Source organism: Taudactylus pleione, unplaced genomic scaffold (genome assembly GCF_031769625.1).
Source record: "Taudactylus pleione unplaced genomic scaffold, aTauple2 ptg000086l, whole genome shotgun sequence".
In the NCBI taxonomy this organism is placed as follows: Eukaryota; Metazoa; Chordata; class Amphibia; order Anura; family Myobatrachidae; genus Taudactylus; species Taudactylus pleione.
The window spans coordinates 14515092-14538721 of NW_028284488.1; the positions used below are offsets into that span (position 1 = coordinate 14515092).

A 23630-nucleotide genomic window follows, 5' to 3' on the forward strand; every position below is an offset into this window, starting at 1 on the left:
AATTAAGGCTAAACATCTCATTATGACCAAAAGGGCCAATCTTATTTAGACTGTTAATCCAACGGGCATCTAGCAGCTTATTGCCACAGCCCAACGCCCAATCGCATTATAAACCTGGTCAATGAATTTGCAGCAAATAGCTGTGTTTAAAGGTCTTTAAAAGTTCCTGGCTGCTGGTTGTTTCTGTTCCCTAAAGGCCCCCATACATGGTGCGATATAGCAGGCAATCTGACGGATTGGTATGATATCGCTGCTATATCGTATTGTGTGTGGGCATGATATCGGCAAGTGCACGCTTCCGTGGGATTGTACATCACACCTCCAGATCTTACTGCATGTTTACTTGATCTGGGGATGTGATGTGCGATCCCATGCTGCGATGTGCAGGTGGGGGCTGCCAACATATCAGGCGGTCGGCCACTCGATCACTCAGTGTGTAGGGACCGCCTGGTTTGTCATCCATCGCATCGCAAGATGCATATCGCACCGTGTATGGGGGCCTTAACCTCCAAAGCCAACCTAATTGCTTACCTGTGGAGTGCCATTCTTTATTCTGTATGGACTTCCCAACATAGAGAAGACCACAAGGAGGGTGAATGAAGTAAACAACAAATTTGCTAGTACAGGTCAGAACCTGCTGTTTAGGAATAAAAGTACCGGAATGCGGGTGGGTGAAAAAATGACAACATTCCATGCAGGGCCGGTGCTATGGTGTTTGGCGCCCCCCTGCAAACTATAAATTTGCGCCCTCTCTCCCTGCTTTTATAAAGCGACAGCGTGGCGCCTTCAGCTTGCACCACAAAAAAGATGCGTGGTCTCACAAGGAAGGGGCGTGGCTACACAATAATAGCCCCAATTCAAATTACTCCACACAGTAGCACAATCTTATCCACATTACACAGCATATAGTGCTCTTGATCCACATTACACTACATAGTAGTCTCTCATGTCACGACACAGAGTAGTGCCCCTTATACACAATGCCCACAGTACTGTGCCTTATACACATAATGCCCACTGTAGTGCCCCTTACACATAATTACACACAGTAATAATGCCCCTTACACATAATGACACACAGACACACTATATGTACCAAAAACCCCACTCCTTCGCCCGCTGCTATCCAACATCTCTTTGCGCTCGGCACTATGAAAGAGACGTGATGACGTCTCTCCCTACACCCAACGCGGGAGCTGGAAGGTGGAACTCCGGAGTGAGCTCCAGCCTCTGGCTGCAGGGAGGGAGCCACCGGGCACCCGCTTGTAACAAAATCTTAGCGGCGCCGGGCAAATGGAGCAGGCGGCGGTGGCGCCTCTCTAGCCCGGCGCCTTCCGCAGTACTGGGTTACCGTATCGTGCCGGCCCTGGCGACAGACACCTCCCACATGGGTTCACCTCTCTGCCATCTCTCGGGCTGTTAGAAAAAACAGCAATTTCAAACATGTTTAACAGCAAGTAAACCTATAGGATATTATTAGTAAAAGCTGTATATTACTGAGCTAAATTATATGCCTAAAAATGACACTATAAGCCATACAGTTAATTTATTCATCCAGCAATGCCCCTTACTTACCATTCATGTAAACTTGTGTACAACATTACTACAGGTTGAGTCTCCTCTATCCAAATATTCCGAAATACGGATTTTTTTTGGCATGCCTGATATAATGAAACCTTTTGATTTTTGATGGTTCAATGTACACAAACTTTGTATAAGGCACAAATTATTAAAAATATTGTATACAATTACCTTCAGGCTGTGTGTCTAAGGTGTATATGAAACATAAATGAATTTCATGTATGTACACAAACTTTGTTTGAGCCACAATATATTGAATATATTGTATAAAATGACCTGCAGGCTGTGTGTATTAGGTGTATATAACACATAAATGCATTATGTGTGTATATTTGGGTCCTATTTCCAAGATATGCAATTATTCCAAAATACGGAATATTCCATTATCCAAAATACCCCTGGTCCCAAGCATTTTGGATATGGGAGACTCAACCTGTATTAGTTTGAGACAGGCCCATCTTAGTACGAAAGCAGATTGCAGCACTGTGTAGCTTGGGTAGAGTTAATTTTAAAGTAAAGGTGACTGCTAGATAATGCAAAGAGTGATGTAGTGATCCCCAGATCCCAGATAATATAGAGAAACTCGCAGTGACCACCAGATAATGCAGGGAGCGTAGCAGTGACCGCCAGATAATGCAGGGAGCGTAGCAGTGACCGCCAGATAATGCAGGGAGCGTAGCAGTGACCGCCAGATAATGCAGGGAGCGTGGCAGTGACCGCCAGATAATGCAGGGAGCGTGGCAGTGACCGCCAGATAATGCAGGGAGCGTGGCAGTGACCGCCAGATAATGCAGGGAGCGTGGCAGTGACCGCCAGATAATGCAGGGAGCGTGGCAGTGACCGCCAGATAATGCAGGGAGCGTGGCAGTGACCGCCAGATAATGCAGGGAGCGTGGCAGTGACCGCCAGATAATGCAGGGAGCGTGGCAGTGACTGCCAGATAATGCAGGGAGCGTGGCAGTGACCGCCAGATAATGCAGGGAGCGTGGCAGTGACTGCCAGATAATGCAGGGAGCGTGGCAGTGACTGCCAGATAATGCAGGGAGCGTGGCAGTGACTGCCAGATAATGCAGGGAGCGTGGCAGTGACTGCCAGATAATGCAGGGAGCGTGGCAGTGACTGCCAGATAATGCAGGGAGCGTGGCAGTGACTGCCAGATAATGCAGGGAGCGTGGCAGTGACTGCCAGATAATGCAGGGAGCGTGGCAGTGACTGCCAGATAATGCAGGGAGCGTGGCAGTGACTGCCAGATAATGCAGGGAGCGTGGCAGTGACTGCCAGATAATGCAGGGAGCGTGGCAGTGACTGCCAGATAATGCAGGGAGCGTGGCAGTGACTGCCAGATAATGCAGGGAGCGTGGCAGTGACTGCCAGATAATGCAGGGAGCGTGGCAGTGACTGCCAGATAATGCAGGGAGCGTGGCAGTGACTGCCAGATAATGCAGGGAGCGTGGCAGTGACTGCCAGATAATGCAGGGAGCGTGGCAGTGACTGCCAGATAATGCAGGGAGCGTGGCAGTGACTGCCAGATAATGCAGGGAGCGTGGCAGTGACTGCCAGATAATGCAGGGAGCGTGGCAGTGACTGCCAGATAATGCAGGGAGCGTGGCAGTGACTGCCAGATAATGCAGGGAGCGTGGCAGTGACTGCCAGATAATGCAGGGAGCGTGGCAGTCACTGCCAGATAATGCAGGGAGCGTGGCAGTGACTGCCAGATAATGCAGGGAGCGTGGCAGTGACTGCCAGATAATGCAGGGAGCGTGGCAGTGACTGCCAGATAATGCAGGGAGCGTGGCAGTGACTGCCAGATAATGCAGGGAGCGTGGCAGTGACTGCCAGATAATGCAGGGAGCGTGGCAGTGACTGTCAGCTAATCCCCAGCACAGATAGTATTAACCCCATCAAGTAAAAACAAATACACCCCATCTCATTGCATAAGTATACCATTAGCACTTACCTGTCCAGAAGGAGGAAGCGTCTCCCTGCGGAGGTCCAGGGTACATGAAGATCAGAGACAGCATAGACTGGGAAAGGAGCAGAGACTCGAGGAAAGGGGGTGGGGTCTTGGCAAGGGACAGGAGGAAGAGATTAGAAAAATCAGACAGGGTATATCAGCGGGCACGGGGTCGGGCGGGGTCTTAGCCAAGAGGGAGTAGATTAGAATAGTCGCACTGGTTAGAAGAGGGGGCAGGGATTCGGTGTGAGAGGCAGGGTCTTGGCTAGGGACAGGAGGTGAGTTGAGTGGAATAGAGTCAGAGTAGTGACAGACAGGAGGTTGCGGAGACTCGCGGTGAGGGGACAGATCCTTAGGGACAGTCACAAGATATTTAATAGAAGAGAATACAGCCAGGGAAGAGTGGAAGATAGGAGTCTCGGGGACTCAGACAGAGAGGGCAGGGATCCCTGGGGCATCCGTACTGAGCAGGCAGCCGTTCATAGGACTCCGAAAGTAACCAGTGCTCAGACTGCAAGCAGCAGAGGGTGGGACTGTGTGAAGAGCCGATTTTTGCAGCAGGCTGCCGCTGCGGCGCTGCCTGTCATACAGTGTGACAGGCGCAGTGGCAGCTGGCAGCAGCAAGAACTGACTCAGCAGCAGCTGCAGTGAGAGTGCCTCTCCAGCCTGGTGCCTCCCTGCATTGCAGGCTGTGCTGAGTAGGTTGCGCCGGCCCTGATTCCATGCAGGGGTGCAGTGAGGGTGGTTTCAGTGGATCATGAGCTCCGGGCGCCAATATGGACAGAGGGCGCCATTCAGGGTTTCTGAATTCATGGGGCACTTCAGAGTATGATGGCCGCCTGTTAGTTTTATCTCGTGTTTGTTTACTCTATATCCTAAATAAGTTACGGATTTGCTTACCATTTCTACATTTCATGCTCCCTCCAACTGCCCAGATTGTCTCCCCTCCAGCCCTTCCTCCTCTGTGATCACCTCCCGTTACCTGTCAGATTGATTACATTCACTTCTCACCTCTTTAATTCCCTCCCCTCCCTACCCTGTGACTAGCTCTTTGCCTTTTTCCCTCTCTTTTCTTATTGGTTTCTGTCACCACCTCTCTCCCGTCCTTTTCCTACTGGCTTTCATCACCACCCCTCTCTGATCGACTCTTTGCCTCTCCTCTCTCCTTTCTTATTGGCTTTGTCACCAACCCTCTCTGATCGGCACTTTCCTCTCTGATCCCCTCTTTCTCTCCTCATTCAGTCATTGTGCTTCAATGGGCTTAAAAGTGACACATCTGAGGTACAATCCTAAACTTAAATTTTAAGGTATGAGTTTAAAAAAAGTCACTGCTTTTGCTATTTAAAGTAATGATGGTGATACTGCCACTGTTTGCTGTTTTGCTTTTCTCTTCACTTCAGTATTCTCCCGCAGGCTGTCCATACCCCACTGGCACAGTTCAGTACAGGGAAGGTGGAGGGGGGGGGCGCTATGATATGCACTTTCACCAGGCGCCGTGGTTCCACACTACTCCTCTCATTCCATATACCCGCATGTGATACATCCGGTGCACTTATAGCACCCTGGTTTCCTAGAAAGAAAGGTGCCAGCACTGGATGATTGAAACATACCACTTATATACCAAAGTTCCGAGTCTGACCCGGGGGTTGGAACACCGTTCCAATCCGGATCAGACACGGAACACACCCCTTTCATACTCCGATGCCGACCCATGATATTCCCGAGTCGACACTGTTCACACTGGAGCCGGATTTGCAGTGACTTGGCTCTTCCGGCAATTCTGTGGACACTTGGAGATGTGATCTCCAAGCACCACAGAAGCCAGCCAATAGGGCGGCATGCGTCACTCTCCGGGTCATCGTGACCCGTATAGTACCGTTCACACTGCAGGGTGCCATGGGAACAATCCGTGGCCAACCCTGCAAACTACCTGTGTTGGATCCCCGGGTTCCAGGACCCGGGTGGATCCATTTACACTGACAAAAATCCCGGGTTGATTCGAGTTCACGTGCATCAAACCTGTGATTTTTGTCTGTGTAAAAGGGGTATTAGAAATATCATTGTGACAAGTTCTTTAAAAAAAAAAAACTGTAAAAATGTGGGTGTTCTGAAATGGATTTTTTTTTTTTTTTACTGCTGGTGAATGTATGTATGTGTGTATGTATATATATTATAATAATTTATATTTTGTGTGTGTGATTCATTATCGGATTGTGTGACACATAGATTCCAGTCCTTTCTCCAACTTGGAGACAGTATTTTGTAGACCATTCAATATGATCCAGTGACATCACTAGCTTCTTATGGCTAATTGTATCCTGGAATATTGCTTCAGTCATTTACGTTTCCTTGCTGAAACTAATATACAGTTATTTTGCTTTCAAATGATCAATGTCCTGTATTTTTTGTTTGATTTTTATAAGCAGATCTATACTTTTAGTAACAAAAAGTAAAATTGTTTGCAATGCTTCAGTGCACCACTAGATGTCCATGTTATGCTAATCTCACTTATGTGACTGTCACAAGTCCTTTTGGTATAGGTCAGCAATTTTTCTCTGGAGTTTGGAACTGGGTGGTCAAGGTTGATGATGCGTCGTATAATGCAGTGTTATATAAATGCAATATATGCAGCAAAAACAGAATACTTTTAACATACCTGCTTTGATGAAATTAGTGCAACACCAGACAGTTGACATCAAAACTGAATTGGCTAGCCCAGACATAAGAAACGTATGTATCATATGATGCAGATATAATCACTAGCGGCAAACCATAAATCAGAGCTTGCGGTAGTCTCAGTTGTGGAATATAGGCCCAGGCTGTTACTCAAAAATACCCATTGCGTTACCACTGACAATGAAGATACGGTGGATTCCAGCACATGTGCTTTTAAATATTACACTGCTGGCACCATCTACTCTACATTTATTGCTGTCATGTTGTGGAAGAAATTTATGAGTAAGGGTTTCTAGCAAGGATGTAAGCAGCAGGGACACAGTGGATTTTCCCTCTGTTCTTTTTCGGCTGGATCCTTCATGTACTATAATGCTGGCCATACACCTGCACGACCAGCTTAAGATAAGATTCACATATGATTCCCCAGAGGGGGTTCCTGGCAATCCCATCGGCACGATTGGTTGTTTTTCATTGCACAAGGTCTGTCGTAGTACGATCGATCGTGTGCCTCATTCGCTCATCAGGGAAAAGTAATTGAAATGACATGAATGGGCGCATGCACAAAATAAATGATGCATTATACTATCCAATATGTGGGTATTGGGGATCTATATGTAACTAGCAGAAGGGATCTCTTTCAGCAACCAAGAGTACAACTGTATAAATGTGATGTTTCTTTATTACATTTTTATTCATAGGGTGCCACAAGTGGTCCGCTGCACTGTACAGAGGGCAAAACAATAAGACAGTACAGGGTAAAACAGTGCAGTACAATAAAGTAGACAAGAAACATATAGCACTACAAATCTCACACATGTAGGGGGGTGCAATGGAAATATTAATTGTTGAAATCTGTACCTATTAGCATGGGTACAGAAAATGGGTCCAGGGGGGAGATGTATTAACCACCGAATCGGCATCAGCGTACATTATGTATGCTGATACAGCTTCTCCCCCATGTCTGATTGTCTGATTGGGGGGCTGGGCGGTAAATGAAAAGAGAACTATGTGCCCCTGTCATTATCGGCGCTGCTATCTACAAGATAGCAGCGCCAATAGGCAGGGAAATGTATGAACAGACAGTTCACTTGACCGATGCAGCCATCGACAGCTGCAGCCTGGCCATGCCCTAAACCTACAGCGGGGACAGCTGTGGGGATAGGGTGTGTGTGTGTGTGTGTGTGTGTATGTGTATATATATATATATATATATATATATATATATATATATATATATTTGTGTGTTACCCAGTTCTCTCTGGTCCCATAGTTAAGGCTGCAGCGCGTGTTGACGTTAGGTTTGCTACATGCTGCAGAGCACAACCAAATTTGGTCATCACGTTTGCTTGATGACCTCACTTTGATCAGGGAGTGATATATATATATATATATATATATATATATATATATATATATATTTGTGTGTGTATTAGAGATGAGCGGGTTCGGTTCCCTGAGAACCGGACCCACCCGAATTTCGGGGAGCCGGGGCGATCCGACCGTAGCTCTGATCTCCCTGCCTGCCCCGGATCCCTGACCCGAGGCAAAACCCTGCAACCCCTCTGTCGAGTTGCAAGTTTTTGTTTTCAGCAGGCTTAACGCTGATTGGCTGAGAGAGCCGTCTGTCACGGCTCTCAGCCAATCAGCGTTAAGCCCATTGAAAACACTACAAAGGAAGAATAAAAGATGGCGCCCATTATCCCCCGCTGCCTGACACCGCCGACACCCCTCGCTGCCGACACCGCCAGCACCCCCACTGGCAGCAGTCGACACCACCGCTGCTGGCACTGCTGCCCAACGTACTGAGGACACAGTCAGCGACCCCCTCACTGCCGACACTCCCACAGTGAGGACAAGACCAGCACCCCTGCACAGCCGACAGTCAGCAAACCTGCACAGAGGGCACCGCTGGCACCCCCACTCTGCCGATACCCTGCATTGAGAACACCCCTGCACTGCCGACAGTCAGCAAACCTGCAATGAGGACACCGCTGGGCACCCCCGCACTGCCGACACCTCCGGTACCGTTCACTGACAACACTGCCATTCCATGTACTGAGGACACCGCCAGCAAACCCCACACTGCCGACACAGTCAGCAAACCTGCAATGAGGACACCGCTGGCACCCCCACACTGCCGGCACAGCCAACAAACCTGCTCTAAAGACACTGCTGGCACCCCCGCACTACCGACACAGCCAGCAAACCTGCACTAACACACCGCTGCACTGCTGACACAGCCAGCAAACCTGCACTAAAGACACCGCTGGCACCCCCGCACTGCAGACATCACTGGTACCCTTCACTGAGGACACTGCCAGTACCGCAGCACTTCCATTCCATGTATTGAGGACACAGTCAGCAACCCCGCTCTGCCAACACTGCTGTCACAGTAAGTGCAGTATTGGTGTATCCAACCCACACTGTGTAACACTCTGTATACGTGTTGGAAATTAGAAACTCAACTGCCACATGTTAGTGCTGCCGACTGTGTCACTTAGCTTAGCCAGCCAGCTAGCTGGATGCAACCTTTTGGCCTTAACTAGATTAAGCAAATAATATTGTGAGGTGGTCAAAATTAATTGGAAATTACTGGAAATAAATGTTATTGAGGTTAATTATACTGTAGGAACAAAAACAGGCCCATTTTATGTGATTTTAGCTGTTTTTATGATTTTTTTTTTAAAGAAAAAATCCAGTTCCAAAACCAAAACACGAAAACAAAACACGTAGGGGAGGTTTTGTCAAAACCAATCCAGATCCAAAACCAAAACACCAAAGCAAGGTCTCTCCCAGGCAAAGATTTCAAAGCAGTCTGGGCTTTCAAGAAGTGCTGTTCAAGCTCTTTTGAGGACCGTAGAAGCAGTGGTTGGCCAAGGAAACCTAGTACATCAGATGAAAGACACATCATGCTTGCTTCCCTACGAAATTGGAAGATGTCCAGCAGTGCCATCAGCTCAGAACTGGTAGAAACCAGTGGGACCCAGGAACACACATCTGCTTTTAGGAGAAGTCTGGCCAGAAGTGGTCTTTATGGAAGAATTATGGTCAAAAAGCCATACCTTCAACATGGAAACAAGGCCAAGTGACTTAACTATGCATGAAACATAGGAACTGGGGTGCAGAAAAATGTTAGCGGGTGCTTTGAAAACTGATGAGTCAAAATTTTAAATATTTGACTGTAGCAGAAGCAAGTTTGTTCACCAAAGGACTGGAGAGTGGTACAATAATGAGTGTCTGCAGACAACAGTGAAGCATGGTGGAGGTTCCTTGCAAGTTTGGGATTGCATTTCAGCAAATGGAGTTGGGGATTTGGTCAGGATTAATGGTGTCCTCAGTGCTGAGAAATACAGGCAGGTACTTATCCTAATTTATTCTGCAGCAGAACAGTGACCCCAAATTTACAGCCAATGTTGTTGTTATTATTAATAATAATAATATCTTCAGTGTAAAGAAGAACAAGGAGTCCTGGAAGTGATATGGGGCAATTGTACGAAGCTCTGGGAAGTGATAAAGTGGAGAGTGATAACCAACCAATCAGCTCAAACTGTCATTTTTCAAACACAGCCTGTAACCTGACCGTTAGGAGCTGAATGGTTGGTCGTTTATAACTCTGCACTTTATCACTTTCCAGAGCTTCATACATCTGCCCTATTATATTATTGTGTACCCTTATACGTGTCAGTTGAAAGTCCATAAGTAGATGACAAAACAACCAGAATGAATATAGATTTGATTAAAAAACTTATTTTGAGAGAGCCCTGATCTCAACATCGAGTCTGTCTGGGATTACATGAAGAGACTGACAGATTTGAGCAAGCCTAAAGCCACAGAAGATCTTTGGAATAACATCCCTGCCGAGTTCCAACTGTGTGTAAGTGAATCTAGAAGAATTTATGCTGTTTTGAAGGCAAAGGGTGGTCACACCAAATATTGATTAGATTTAGATTCCCCTTCTGTTCATTCATTTTGCTAATTGATAAAAGTAAACTATTAACACTTCTATTTTTTAAAGTGCGTATGTGTGTGTGTGTGTGTGTGTGTGTGTGTGTGTGTGTGTGTGTGTGTGTATATATGTAATATATATTTTGTGTGTGTGCGCATGTATATATTACTATCATATGTATTGTTTGCATAAATATTATATAATATAGTATGATATATTATTGTGTACTCTATACGTGTCAGTTGAAAGTCCATAAGTAGATGACAAAACAACCAGAATGAATATAGATTTGAATTAAAAATGTATTTTGATTAAATAAATTATACATTAATCCATTATTTACATTAGACAAATACAAATGAAAAGTAACATATCAGGGTAGTGTGCTTTTAACCCATGTAAGGTTCATAGTAAGGTCATGTAAAGATAAAACAAAAGCTTTTTAAGTTCACAAGGCACACAATCCAGGGTGGCTAAGGTTATATATACATTGATATGGAAAACATTCATTACACAATGCTTTAGACCAAACTGAATGCTTACAGTGCAGTTTTACAAAGATTTCAAAAAGTAATCTCAAAATACTGCTGTTACAGAAGAGTTTTTGTCTTTCACAAAATGTCCAGTTTTTGCCCGAAAAAGTTAAGTTTTAGTAGAAGATGCACAGTAATAGATGTTATAGATGTAAGCAGTACTGTATGTCATTGTGTATAACTGTCATGACTAAAATAGTACAGCTGAATTACAATATATTCAACATGATTAATGTACAATGTTTATACACTGAAGTGCCAAAAAGTCATTGACTAGATGCCTAGTATTGTGCAGGACCCCCTCTAGCCCGGCGAAGTGCAGCAACTCATCTTTTGGTCTCTTGAAAAAGAGGGGGCTACATATTAAACAGCTGTAATTTTTATACCCTTCCTCCAATTGGGATTTGAGGATCCTCAAATTAAAGCTGATAGGCTGTGCTTTAAAACTATATTAATTATATACAGTAACTGTAACTTGAATATGTTTTGGTAAACAGCTATAATAACGCAAATTGTCAGTGTCCAAATATATATGGACGTAACTGTACACGTTTCTTGGTTATTTCACTTGCGTTGTTCTAACAAACATTTTTAGATTATCTACAACAATATGACAATATGCCAACATTCCATTTAAGGCATCAATATTGTTAGTTTTCAGTACTTTCCTACTTATTGTTGGTGTTTCTGTACAAAGCAGCAAAGTATGAATGTATAGGGTTAACTGTGGACATATTTACTGTCCCCTGGGACAAATTAGAGGTCTATTGATTAAAATGCACGGACGTTTATTTCTGAAAATGCGGTGATAGGAGTCTTTTTTGAAAATCAGCCTTGTGTCACAATCTATAGTTATAATCTCACTGAGAATGATACTCTTACTTTGGTGACACTTGTCCTGGGTGGTGTAAACTTACTGCTTTGCCCTTGAGTCTAAAGGAATAATCACATTTGGGACCCAGCTAGCTGGTTCACTCTTGCGTAGTGAACTGAAAGGCCAGACGAATAAAGTTTAACTGATTGTTCTGAAATGGTGATAACAGAACAAGGGGTAAATGTAATAGGGTGAGGAATTCTGACTTCAGCGAGTCCCATGCGAGAATGCCCAATATTTTAAAGTAGCAGTTATGTAACAGGCAAAACCATATTAATTTTGCTTGTTAAATAACTGCTACTTTAAAACATCGGGCAGTCTCGCATGGGACTCGCCAAAGTCAGAACTCCGCACCCTATTACATTTACCCCTAAGTGTTGTGGTGGTACTGCTACCTTGATGCTTGGACATAGACTACCACATGCTTTGCATGAAAAAGCTATCCTCTGAGAGATCTTTGATGTATAAGGACTCGGGAAAAGTTCTATTGCTGGGGAAAACTTTGACAATTCATCATTTTAATAAATATACCCCATAGAGTGAAAACCTCTATCCATCAATGTGGTTTTATTTATTTTATTTGTTGGTACCATATTGCATTTAATTTTTTATTTAAAAGAATTATATTATTACCTCTGCAGCAAATGAAAAAACAACAAAAAATACAGTGAATATTTTTGCTTTTGCTCCATTTAGCATGTTGCCCACATACCTCTCAGCTGCTCTTTGTTATGGGAAGCCTCTTTTTTGTCCATTTGGAGGTTGGAGTACTTTCTTATTTTGCTAGTTTACCAATCTCCTAAGAACCGTAGTGTGTGTTTTTGGATGAGTGTTCTGACTTCTAGCTCTGAAATGCTGAAAAATGCTGTGTGATGAGCGTTTATCCTCTATTTGTTTGTACAAATATAGCCTCTGTTTGCACAGTACTGTACATGGTACAATATAGCCTCTGTTTGCACAGTACTGTACATGGTACAATATAGCCTCTGTTTGCACAGTACTGTACATGTACAATATAGCCTCTGTTTGCACAGTACATGGTAACACATACAACTTAATAAACATTACTAAATTTAAAGTGTTGAATCTAACACATTAGCAAATTGTGCACTCCGTGGAACACTTTACTGAAATACTATTTAAAGATATTTTACCTCATTTCTTTTTGGCATTGATGTCTCCACTTTAGTCATTTTAAGACCAAATGGGTGGTCTCAGTTTTCTATGTGCTATTTTTTTTTTCTAGTATGGATTTTGCTTTAAATTGTGTTTATCATTAGCCATCCGTGTCTGGATACTGAGAATTTTATATATTGATTTATCAATAGTTACTGTATATAATGGTTTTTATTAAAATGAAAGAAAAAAAATATTTTCACTATTTTATTGGTCATCTGGTTTTAGAACAAGCTATGATGGTGGGAAGTCAAGCAACAGAATAATATTGTTAATTAGTCACACATGTACTGTACATGGCAAAAGCAGAAGACCACTATTTGGCACACTTGTCAAAACAATAATTGCTTGCAGCTTCACTGCAACCAGTCAGTGGGGTCAAACTATGCACAGCACACAGATATAGAAGTCATCCTTTTTCTTCTATGCCCAATGATAATTCTGCTGACAAAAACAAACCATAGGAGCGCTCAAACAGACACAGTTGATGAGTCCAACGTTATTATTCTTTTATTAAGTACAAACAAATAAAATATATATAATATTGGCACCTAATCAGCATCAGTGATATGACAGCAAAAATATATGAAAAACAATCTGATGTTCACAGTATGGTTTTCAGTCAAGTACACTAGTCCATTCATATGTAACAATATAAGATGGATAAATAGTATATAGTAAGACTGTAGTTCATAGACTCAAAAGAAAAACAATGAAGGACACAATGTAGCATAAATGAGCAACAAATTACTGTAGCCAGCTCTCAAATATCTCAAGTATCAAATATGCAGCTTGAGTTTTAACTCCTTCTATAGTGAAGTGTTATTACACGCAGTCTCTTAACGCGTAATGTCCATGTGGATGGTAGTGGAGGTATATAGCCGGTTATATAATAGACCTGTACAGGGTGCTGGTTTCACTAGTAGTGAATGCCGCAAGTTATTCTATTAAGTGATCAGTGGCTGTGGTTCCAAGGAGAAGGCACTCCGTAGTTACAGGCAGGGCACTGGCCGCTAGCAGGCACGGACCTCTAATTGTCTGTCCCACTTTCCCACACTGGCAGGGTGCGGACCACCGGCTAGCCAGCTCCACTGTTGGATTGCTGGTCTTGATTGTCAGGAGTTAGTCATTTTTGGAGTCTAATGCCGCGTATCCACTAGGCGATTAAAATGAGCGGTTGAACAATAACATTGTTAACGTTCAATCGATCATTAATCGTTAACAAATCGGGCATTAAAATGTCAAAAACGTCCAGGGATGCACTCTCCAGCTGGTCGTTTTCAACATCAATCAGCGTCTGAACATGCTGGTCAATCTGCCGATAATGACAGATTGTGTATGTTCTGGGATGAGGGAGAGTGTCTGCATTGAACGTTATCGTTCAGTGTAGGCACTACAGGGGATGAGGAACGACTGTACGATTACAATGTTGTAATCGTACTGTCGTTCCACTATCTGCAAGTGGATATGCGGCTTTAGGGACAAAAACCTAGCATGTGTAACTCTTTTAAAAATCTTGAGACATATTTCAGAACCCTTTGGACACACCCTTCCCCCACCATTCCCTAATGATTAATTTGGTAATTGTAAGTTTCCGATTGGCTTATTTAGTCCAATAATTACATGTCACTACTGGTTGTTAAAAATAAAACAAACAAAAAACAATAGCCTCAAATATATTTTTTCTGTTAATTTATGCACTGCAAATTTTATTTCACTACTTATTTAAATGAAAAATAATTGCTTTTTACAATTTGTTTTTTTAAATTGGCCTAAAATTACCCCCAAATCACCATTTTTTTTTCTATTTTCTTGCACCTTTGTTTTATTTGTTTATAATTTAATTATAATTAAATGATAAAAAAATTGTTTTTTTACAAATGTTTTAACTTTTTTGAAAAAAACAAAACTGCACAAATAGCCATTTTTAGATATCAGAATATTTTTCTTTGGGACAGTAATAAACATTATTACTGTTACCAAATTATTATTTATTTAGGGTACAGACTGTTCTCCATTTAAAAAAAAAAATCCTGCAGGTATTTGCAGTGAAAATTATTGCAAATTTTATTTTCAATTGAATAGTGTGTGAATCGGAAGCATGCATACCCAAGTAAATGAAAACAAAAAGTTGTGATGACAGCGGTAATTTTTACTGCATAAATTGTGCAGCTAATTTGATTTGCCCCTAAAGCTGGGTATAATAATTGGGCAAAAGAGCTGATTAACGGCTGCACAATCTAATTATTGTACAGTATGTACAGAGCATCCGAGTTTGATTTGTCATGTGGAGATCTAATTTGACCTGTTGCATGGCATTTGTCTGTAACGATGAGTAAATATTGTGCTGCAAATGTGTTGTTTAGGGACATTTTAACGCACAGGTAGGGATGATAATTGTGTAGTGCGTAGACTGGAGATTGATTGATTGTTTTTGGGATCATTCATCTTGCAGAAAATAAAATTGTGTATCATATCTCATATTTGTTAGGTGTGCATCTAGCTTTACACACTGAGATATGGACATATGCAAATTGTACAGCATGCAGTCTTAGTGGTTGATCCTATTGATTGTGAGTCCCTTTGCTGCGTGAGTAAGCGTGGCTTACCGAATGTGAAAGCCCCCTTTTTAATGGTTCATACATGCTCATACCAAAGTCAATTGTCGGATCTGATTACCTGACCATTTCAATCACTAGCACCCATATTACGAAGGTACAGAATTGTAAGTTTATCATCCTTTTATTTTTTTAATTATTTTTATTCTCAATGATTTATTAATTATGAAACATTTTTTGTTTTTCAGTAAAACGCTGGAAGGAACCAAAAGAAGAAAGACGACCCTGGAGAATATGGTTTGTTTGTTTTAAATAAAAATTATTCTTCGAACTTAACCCCCAAATAAACAGATTTTGGTGTGAGCACCAAACGGAATCTGTGTTGAATTTGGAAGTGTATCACATCTTGGTCAACATTGTTTTACATCATGCTCTATACAATCTGCTTGATTCTGACCATATTTCCATGTTTCTTGGAAACTTTGAACTCACACAGTGATATTTTGAATTTCGTCTATATTGGATAAACTAAATTGAGCTGTTTTTGGCTTAAATTACCCATTTCTTTGCACTGCTTAGTCAAAATGTCTGGTGATCGGGCCAAATTGACATGTTTTTGGCCTAAAGTGCCACTTCATAATCATTCTTTTTGGCCTGATCACCAACTATAAGGTTCTGTGGCTAGAACAGATACTCATGCGAATTACAGGCATGAGCGAGTTCCTGGCAAGTGTGGCTGATGTTATAAGTAGCAAAAGCCACCTGTGCCTTTAAAGCATCGACCAAGCTTGCCATTGAGTCAACATTATATTTACCCCATAGGTCCGTATTCAATTTGAGGCGAAAAGTCCAGACTTTTCGCCTGCTGGACTTTTCGCCTCCTTCGCCTGTTTTCTAGGTGGAAAAGTATTGCGCGCGTGCCCGATTATCCCAGTATTCAATTTCCATGGATGCGAACACGGGACCCGGCGAAACTGGGAGCAGCTAAAAAAAAAAAAAATGGGAATTTTCGGAAACACATCCCATCACCCCCCTAAAGATGTCCAGACATGGAGGATCACTATGGGTACCCCAGTTCTTGCCTGCTGAAGGGAAGTTGGGTTTTTAAATAGCCGCGGCAGGTGCATAAATGCGGGTTTGCTAAATGCTATTCTTCATCACCTTCTCTTTTTTTTTTTTTTTTTTTTTTTGTTGTTTTTTTTTTTTAAACTGTGCACATCAGATTTGGGGTACATGAAAATGGGTGCAAGCATATTTTTAAGTCCCTAAAAATATTTTTTAATGTTCTTCAAAAATGCACCTGCAGCTACTACCTGCAATGAAGAAAACGCCTGCCGCATACTTTGGAACCCCACTGGATTGAATTTAGCTATTCTAGAAGTGTGTTCCCTACTTTATTTTTTTTTAACCCTAAAATTAAAAATTTTTTTTTTTGTGGTGTCCCGGTTTTTTTTTTTTTTTTTAACTTTTTTTTAACATACATTGTGTTTAGAGGGCATTTCCAGGGGTGCAGGCTATTTTTTTTTTTAAGCCTGCACCTCTAAACCCCAATTCTGCACTTTTTTTTGCCAGCTAAACACTGGAGAAAAATTATCCCCGTTTTTTTTACAAAGCGTTTTCGCACCGGCGAAAACTCTTTGTAATTGAATATGGGGATAATTACAATAGGTGAAAATGACATCATCGGCGATAAATTATCGTCGATAACGGGTTTTCACCTGTGATTAAATACGGGCCATAGTGTTACATTTTCCCCATTAAAAGACAGATGGGGTGTACTGATGTGAAATAGACATGCTCAGTTTAGCGACTTAAATTCATAGAAGAGGCATAACTAACCATTTATTTGTTTTACCTTCAATTTTTAACCTTTTCACCACCAGTGATGTAGTATTTGCATTATACCTGTCCCACATTTAGATGGCCAATGATGTAGATCTTCATGCCGGCTGACCCCTGCTTCCATGGTGTTCTATACTGTGGCCATTCTCTACATCTCAGAACTTCAGGCCACTGGGGGCACTTGTCACACATGTTACTAGCTATTGGAGGTCCTTCTGGACCATCTGTTCACTACAATGGCATATGTCAGTGATTCTCAAACTCTGTCCTCAAGACCCCAAACAGTTAATTTTTTTTTAGGTCACCCGTGGATCTTAAATTGTGGTCCATAGACCGTTGATACACCCACGGCCAGCCGGCCCGTTACGCCGGCGTAGGGCGCCAGCAAGCAGAGGGCGCTTTGATTTGTGTACCCTGCTGCCACACTCCTTCTCCTAGCCCCCTTCCGCCCGGCCGCCGCAGGGAGGCTCCATTTGCCGGGCGCCCGTAGAGATTTTACCAGCGGGCATCTCTCACATGGTTCCGAGGAACGACGGACGCCGGAGCTCACTCCTGAGCACCGGCGTCCGCCCCCCCCATGGGTACTATGGGGCATGACGTCTCTCCCATAGTTCCGCGGAGCGGCGGATGGCAACGGACTCAGGATCGGGGCTTAAGGTAAGTATTCTGGGGTTTTTTTTGTGTGTGTGTGCGCGGCACACTTAGAGGGGGCTTAGTACTGGGGGCGCTCTTACAGGGGGTTTACTACTGGGCGGGGCACTTTTACAGGGGGCTTAGTACTGGGGGCACTCTTACTGGGGGCTTAGTACCGGGGGCACTCTTACTGGGGGCATAACTACTGGGGGCAATTTTACAGAGGCATTACTACTGGGGGCTAACTACTAGGGGCATTATTACAGGGGCATTACTACTGGGGGCACTCTTACAGGGGCAATTTTAAAGGGACACTACTACTGGGGGCATTATTACAGGGGCAGTATTACAGGAGGCATTACTACTGGGGGCACTTTTACAGGGGCATTACTACTGGGGGAAATTTTACAGTGGCCTTACTACTGGGGGCCATTTTACAGTGGCCTTACTACTGGGGGAAAATTTACTGGGGGCTAACTACTTGGGGCATTATTACAGGGGCACTTTTATAGGGGGGCTGTTACAAGTGCATTACTATTGTGGGCTTACTACTGGGGGCACTAATACAGGGAGCATTACTTTTGGGTGCACTACTGCAGAGGGCACTACTACTGGGGCCACTACTAATGGGGGCACTGCAGAATGGGTACCACTGCTGTGGGCATTATGTGTAAGTGCCAATACAGCTGTGGTCATTGTGTTAGGGTCACTACTACTGTGGTCATTGTATTAGGGGCACTACTACTGTGGGCATTGTATTAGGGTCACTACTACTGTGGGCATTGTATTAGGGGCACCAGGACCGTGGCTAGGGTGGTGCGGCCTGTGCGACCGCACAGAGCACAACAGGGTGGAACACCGACCGCCCCCACCTCAATCTCTATCTCTCTGCTGGCACTGTACACCCGCTGCTTACAGTGCCCAGCTCTAATTAGGACAGCGGCCGCAGCCTCCCTCTTCATGAGACCCCGGGCAAGTTGCTGACGGGACTGTGGGGCAGCCTTAGCATATCACCCTTCTTGTATAACAGGCAGCCCATTGGTGCCTGTCAGTGGCCTCACCACAGTGGAGCTCCCAGCTGACATCGCGAGCAGAGGCTCTTGCGAGCCAGAGCTGCTGCCAGCTCACTACCTGACTCTTTGGAACTTAGTAGCAACTGGCCAGCGCTGAGCCATGTGGATGGGGCCTGTGAGCAAGGTTCGGGCTCCCAGAGCACTGCAGAAGGGCTTGGCTTGCTCAGGACTGGAGGCTGCTGTGGTTGTATGTGCCGCGGTGCTGGAGCTGAAGTGAGGGGCCAAGCATGCTGTCTACTGGAACACCAGGTCAGTGTTCCCATCTCCCCTGCCCAATGCTATTCCATCTCAATGCCCTCCCATCCTAGTGTCTCCCCCATGTCCAGTTACGGCTCTGCTGAATTTACACACTGCAACAGCCTGTACTGATCATCATCATCCTGAATCTTTGCTCCAGGGGTAGAACACCCTCAATAGGTAGCCTCCTGACAGGCATATGCACAGCTCTGTGTACCTCTAAGTACAGAGCAATTACATTAACACATCTTTACTGTACTTGACCTATGCTTGCACAACCCTTAAGTCCCCTATTCATTCTCCCTAGATGTAATGAGGTGCACGTCAGGGATAAGCATTTATATTATGCATGAGCCCCTACATGGGCTTTATTTACAGTTAGCAAAGGGTGCAAATTTAGTGTTAGGGGAACAAATGCAATTTTAGTTGCATGCAGCAAACATTGACTGGTTTTGGCTGTAGCACATTAATATTGGGTATTGTAAGACTGTGTCTTATAATTGAGTTAGGACATTCTCCTTTCCCAACTCTACATCCATTCACACATAATAAACTAACTCCCCCTGTGGCTCAGTCTGGTTTTGCCTAAGTGCAATAATGCACCTGCCAGCTAGATTTGTTCCTATCTCTAAATGAAGGGCTGTGATGTTTCAGAATACAAACATGCTAGGTATTCTTGTCATGGTTTAATTTTCCCATTGTTAGCAGTACATGTGGATGAAAGGCACTATTCAGGACCAAATGGATTTAGCATAGCAATTGTAGGCTAGTTTATGGCATTTCTCCCATAAGCAGGGCCGTAACTAGGGTAGTGCGACCAGTGCCATGGCACAGGGCACCGCAGGGCAGGGGGCGCTGTTCGGGCCTGTCAATTTTTTTGTTTATTATCATTTCACTTATAGCTTCCTCTTATTTTATCCCCAGCATGTCCTGGCCTCCCATTTCTCTTCCTTGGCCCTTTTTCGGGTGCACATTTTATGTCCCTATTTAAAAATAGGCAGGGGGGTGGGGGGGGCGCCAATGCTCTTTCTGGCACAGGGCACCAATACGTCTAGTTACGGCTCTGAGGGGCACTACTACTGTAGGCATTGTGTATAAGGGGCACTAATGTGGGCATTGTGTAAAAGGGGCACTACTGTGTGTCAGAACATAAATAAGGGACACTACTATGTGGTGTAATGTAAATCAGGGGCACTTTGTGCAATGTAATGTGAATAAGATTGTGCTACTGTGTGGTGTAGTTTGAATTTGGGATACTATTGTGTGACCAAGCCCCTTTCTTTTGAGACCTTTCCTTTAGCATGCCTCTCAACCATCCCTATTTTGGTGACCGTGTCCCGGGGGGGGGGGAATGGTGAATAGATGCCATGCGCATGCATGCGGCATCTATTGACTGGTGAAAGGGACTGGGAGCATGCCCAGCAGCTCTTAGAGCACTGGGCATGTACCCAGCATAATTGGAATTACAGGGCGGCGCTCGTAATTATGGCTTTTCCTATGAGACCACACCCCTTTGTCGGGTGCACGCACCTTAGGCGTGTGCAAATTCCACCAGGGGGCGCCAAAATGTATCTTCGCTTACCAAAAATATTGGGCTCGGGCCGACCCTGGATATACCTGTGCCCAGCTGGGTTCTTTGGAAACCGTGAACTGTTTGAGGTCCTGAGGTCCGAGTTTGAGAACCCCTGAGATAAGTGATCTCCTGGAAATTAGCATCTCCATACATTATAATTGCAACCAGTCAGTGAAGTGCTTATTTCCACTATGGAAGAGGTGATACCAGTAAGAGTGATGAAACCAGCATGTGTGCTGCATGACCCACACATCCTGGCTTCCCTGCAAGGCCAATACCCCCTTTTGGGTGTTCCATTTGGCGCACTGGGTGTCACCAACCCCAATGACACCACTGGGGCTAAATACTAAGCATGAATTGTAATTTACAGCTGTTTTGCAATCCACTGATTTTACTAAGGCCAAAAAAACCTTTGAGAAAGCACACTTTTAGAATAGAACAGAATTTAATATGAAAGCACCCGTCGATGTTTTAGACCAAAGTAAGAATAGAATAGAAACCCTGGATTTATGAACTGCCAGCAAACTTGCACAAACCATAGACCTGGCTGTGGCAGGCGAGTTTGGGTGAAGCACTGCACAGATCACATTGATCTGTGCAGGCTTCATTAGCTTTAAAAGTATAGAAATATCTAAATAAAAAATACTTGGGGTCCAGCCCCCCAAAGCAATAACCAGCACCGGACCTCTCAGGCTGGCCTGTTATTGGGGAATTATGGGGAAAAACTATGTGGGGTTCCCCGGATTTTAAAAAAATCGGCACCAGACTGAATCAGCAAGGAGGATAACCGTATAGCAGGGAGACACACAGCGTGGGGTCCCCTGCCATACACTTATGCAGCCCTAAACTGGTCATCCCAGGGCTTTAATCCCTAGAGAAGTCAGGAGTCACCCCCCCCCCCCCCAAAAAAAAGGGACAAATAGCACTCGTTCTCCATTTTAATACTTACAAAATCCTGGGATGAGGTCATCTTCATTTCATATAGGCATCCATGGGTTTAGGTAAAATTGACAGATGAACTGTGAAGGGCTGTAGTGCAACTCTGATGCTTGTGCAGTACAAAATAAAAAGTCACTCAAACCTGCCTGCAAGCATCGGTATTTCGTCCCCATCTGGATCAGGCCCAAAGAAACGTACCCTCCCCCACACCAGCAACAAACTTTTCTTATACACCCACCCTCCACAAAAGGGCGTGCTGGGCAGCAGTCTTTAACTTAAATTTTGACACATACTGTATATCATCACACACAAACGTATACACTGAGCACACACACTATCTTACCCTTGCCTGCACTTTCATTCAGCTACTGTCACTCAAACCATGCAGGCAGCACGGGCATACACGACAGTCCAAAACGTGCACTTCAAGTGACTAGATGCTGATGCAAAGTACTTACAAGTTCTCCATGGTAGGGATGGACATCAGAAGAATGGCATCGAATGGTAAATCAAATCAAGCAATGTTATGATTTTAGCCAGCTGAAAAAAATTCAGCCAAACCCGCAATTTGATGGAAAAAGTACTTCCATTGGTTTGGGAACATCAATTGTTGCTAACCATCAACTTCCGATGTCCATCTCTACTCCATGGTGACCCATTGCTGTACGGCACAGACCTCCAGAAGAACAACAACTTTTCTTGAAGACCCACCCCTCAGCATAGACTATCTGTTCTTGGATTTCCCTAGGTGCACATCCTAATGAAATGTGCTGCACACGCCAGTGCTTTTAGGGTCTGTTCTTTGTTTATGGAAGCTGCCCCAGTGTAGAGTTGTGTGTTATCTTTGCAGAATGCATTATGCATTTATAATTTTTTTTTTTTTTTCTCAAATGCTAGGTTTTTTGACACTTCTAAACAAGCTGTTGGTGCTCTCTTCATTCATTTTACAAATGTCTTCCTGTCGCAGCTGACTAAAGAGGACCCTTGTTCATTGTGAGTATGGAATTCTGTCATCATTACACACCTTATAAATGAAGAGGTACTGTAGCTGTCACTGACAGTCGCACTGTATGGACAATGGTAAAATTAGATCCGATTTTCGTAGAGAGGTTATGTTTAAGGTCAAAAAACAACAGACTAACAGGGGTATTCAATATGGGTGCGATAACATCGTTTTTGCGTTAATATCGCAATTATGACGTCATTATCGCAGGTTTTACTTTTACACCCTATTCAATTTCAAAGACTTATCGCAGTTTTGAGCAGTCTTTGATAAAAAATGGGGATAACTTTTCACCATTGAATAGGTGTCGAAAAAAAGTGCAGAATTGGGGTTTAGGGGTGCAGGCTTAAAAAAAATAGCCTGCACCCCTGAGAATGACATTTAAAAAAGAACTGTGTCAAAAAAAGTAAAAAAAAAAAAAAAATAGGGACACCCCAAAAAATTTTATTAAAAAATGGGAAAAAATTGTTAAACAATAGGGAAATAGGTGCAGGGCTATTCTGCAAGTATGCGGCAGATGTTTTCTAGAATAGAATTATAGCGGCAGGTGCACAAATGCAGAATTTAAAAAAAATTACTTTAGGGACACCAAAATATGCTAGTACCCATTTTCATGTACCCCAAATTTGATGGGACCACTTTAAAAAATGAAAAAAATAACATAAGTGCTCTTCTGCATCACTTCTTCAATGTCGGGAAAAAAACACCTGCTGCGGCTATTTAAATCCCCAACTTTCAATTAAAGGCTAAAACGGGGGTACCCATAGTGTTCCCCCATGTTTTTACAACTTTAGTGGGGTCTTACAATTATTTTAAGGAAAAATTCGTAACTTTACGCAAATCCAACTTCGGAGTTTCCCGTTTTCGTTAATTTTATATTGAATACAGGGATAAGCGGGAGCGCGCACCATACCTTAACGCAGAAAAAAACTCCGATATGAAACGTTAACTTCGACAGTGAAGTTAACGTTTCATATTGAATACCCCTCATTGGCTTGTTAAGCTGCATGTAGCCAAGAGTCGAGCTGTCAA

The 23630-nt window shown here is 43.6% G+C and overlaps 1 protein-coding gene across 2 annotated transcripts in view; it reads left to right on the forward strand.

Annotated features, from left to right (window-relative positions):
• LOC148529182 (store-operated calcium entry regulator STIMATE-like) overlaps positions 1-23630 on the forward strand; it is an 82014-nt gene that overhangs the window by 19270 nt on the left and 39114 nt on the right. For both annotated transcript variants that reach the window (XM_088468908.1, XM_088468907.1), the window contains exons 3-4: positions 15547-15595; positions 22493-22588. In XM_088468908.1, coding sequence (XP_088325034.1) covers positions 15547-15595; positions 22493-22588 — 145 coding nt within the window. The remainder of the gene's footprint in view (positions 1-15546; positions 15596-22492; positions 22589-23630) is intronic.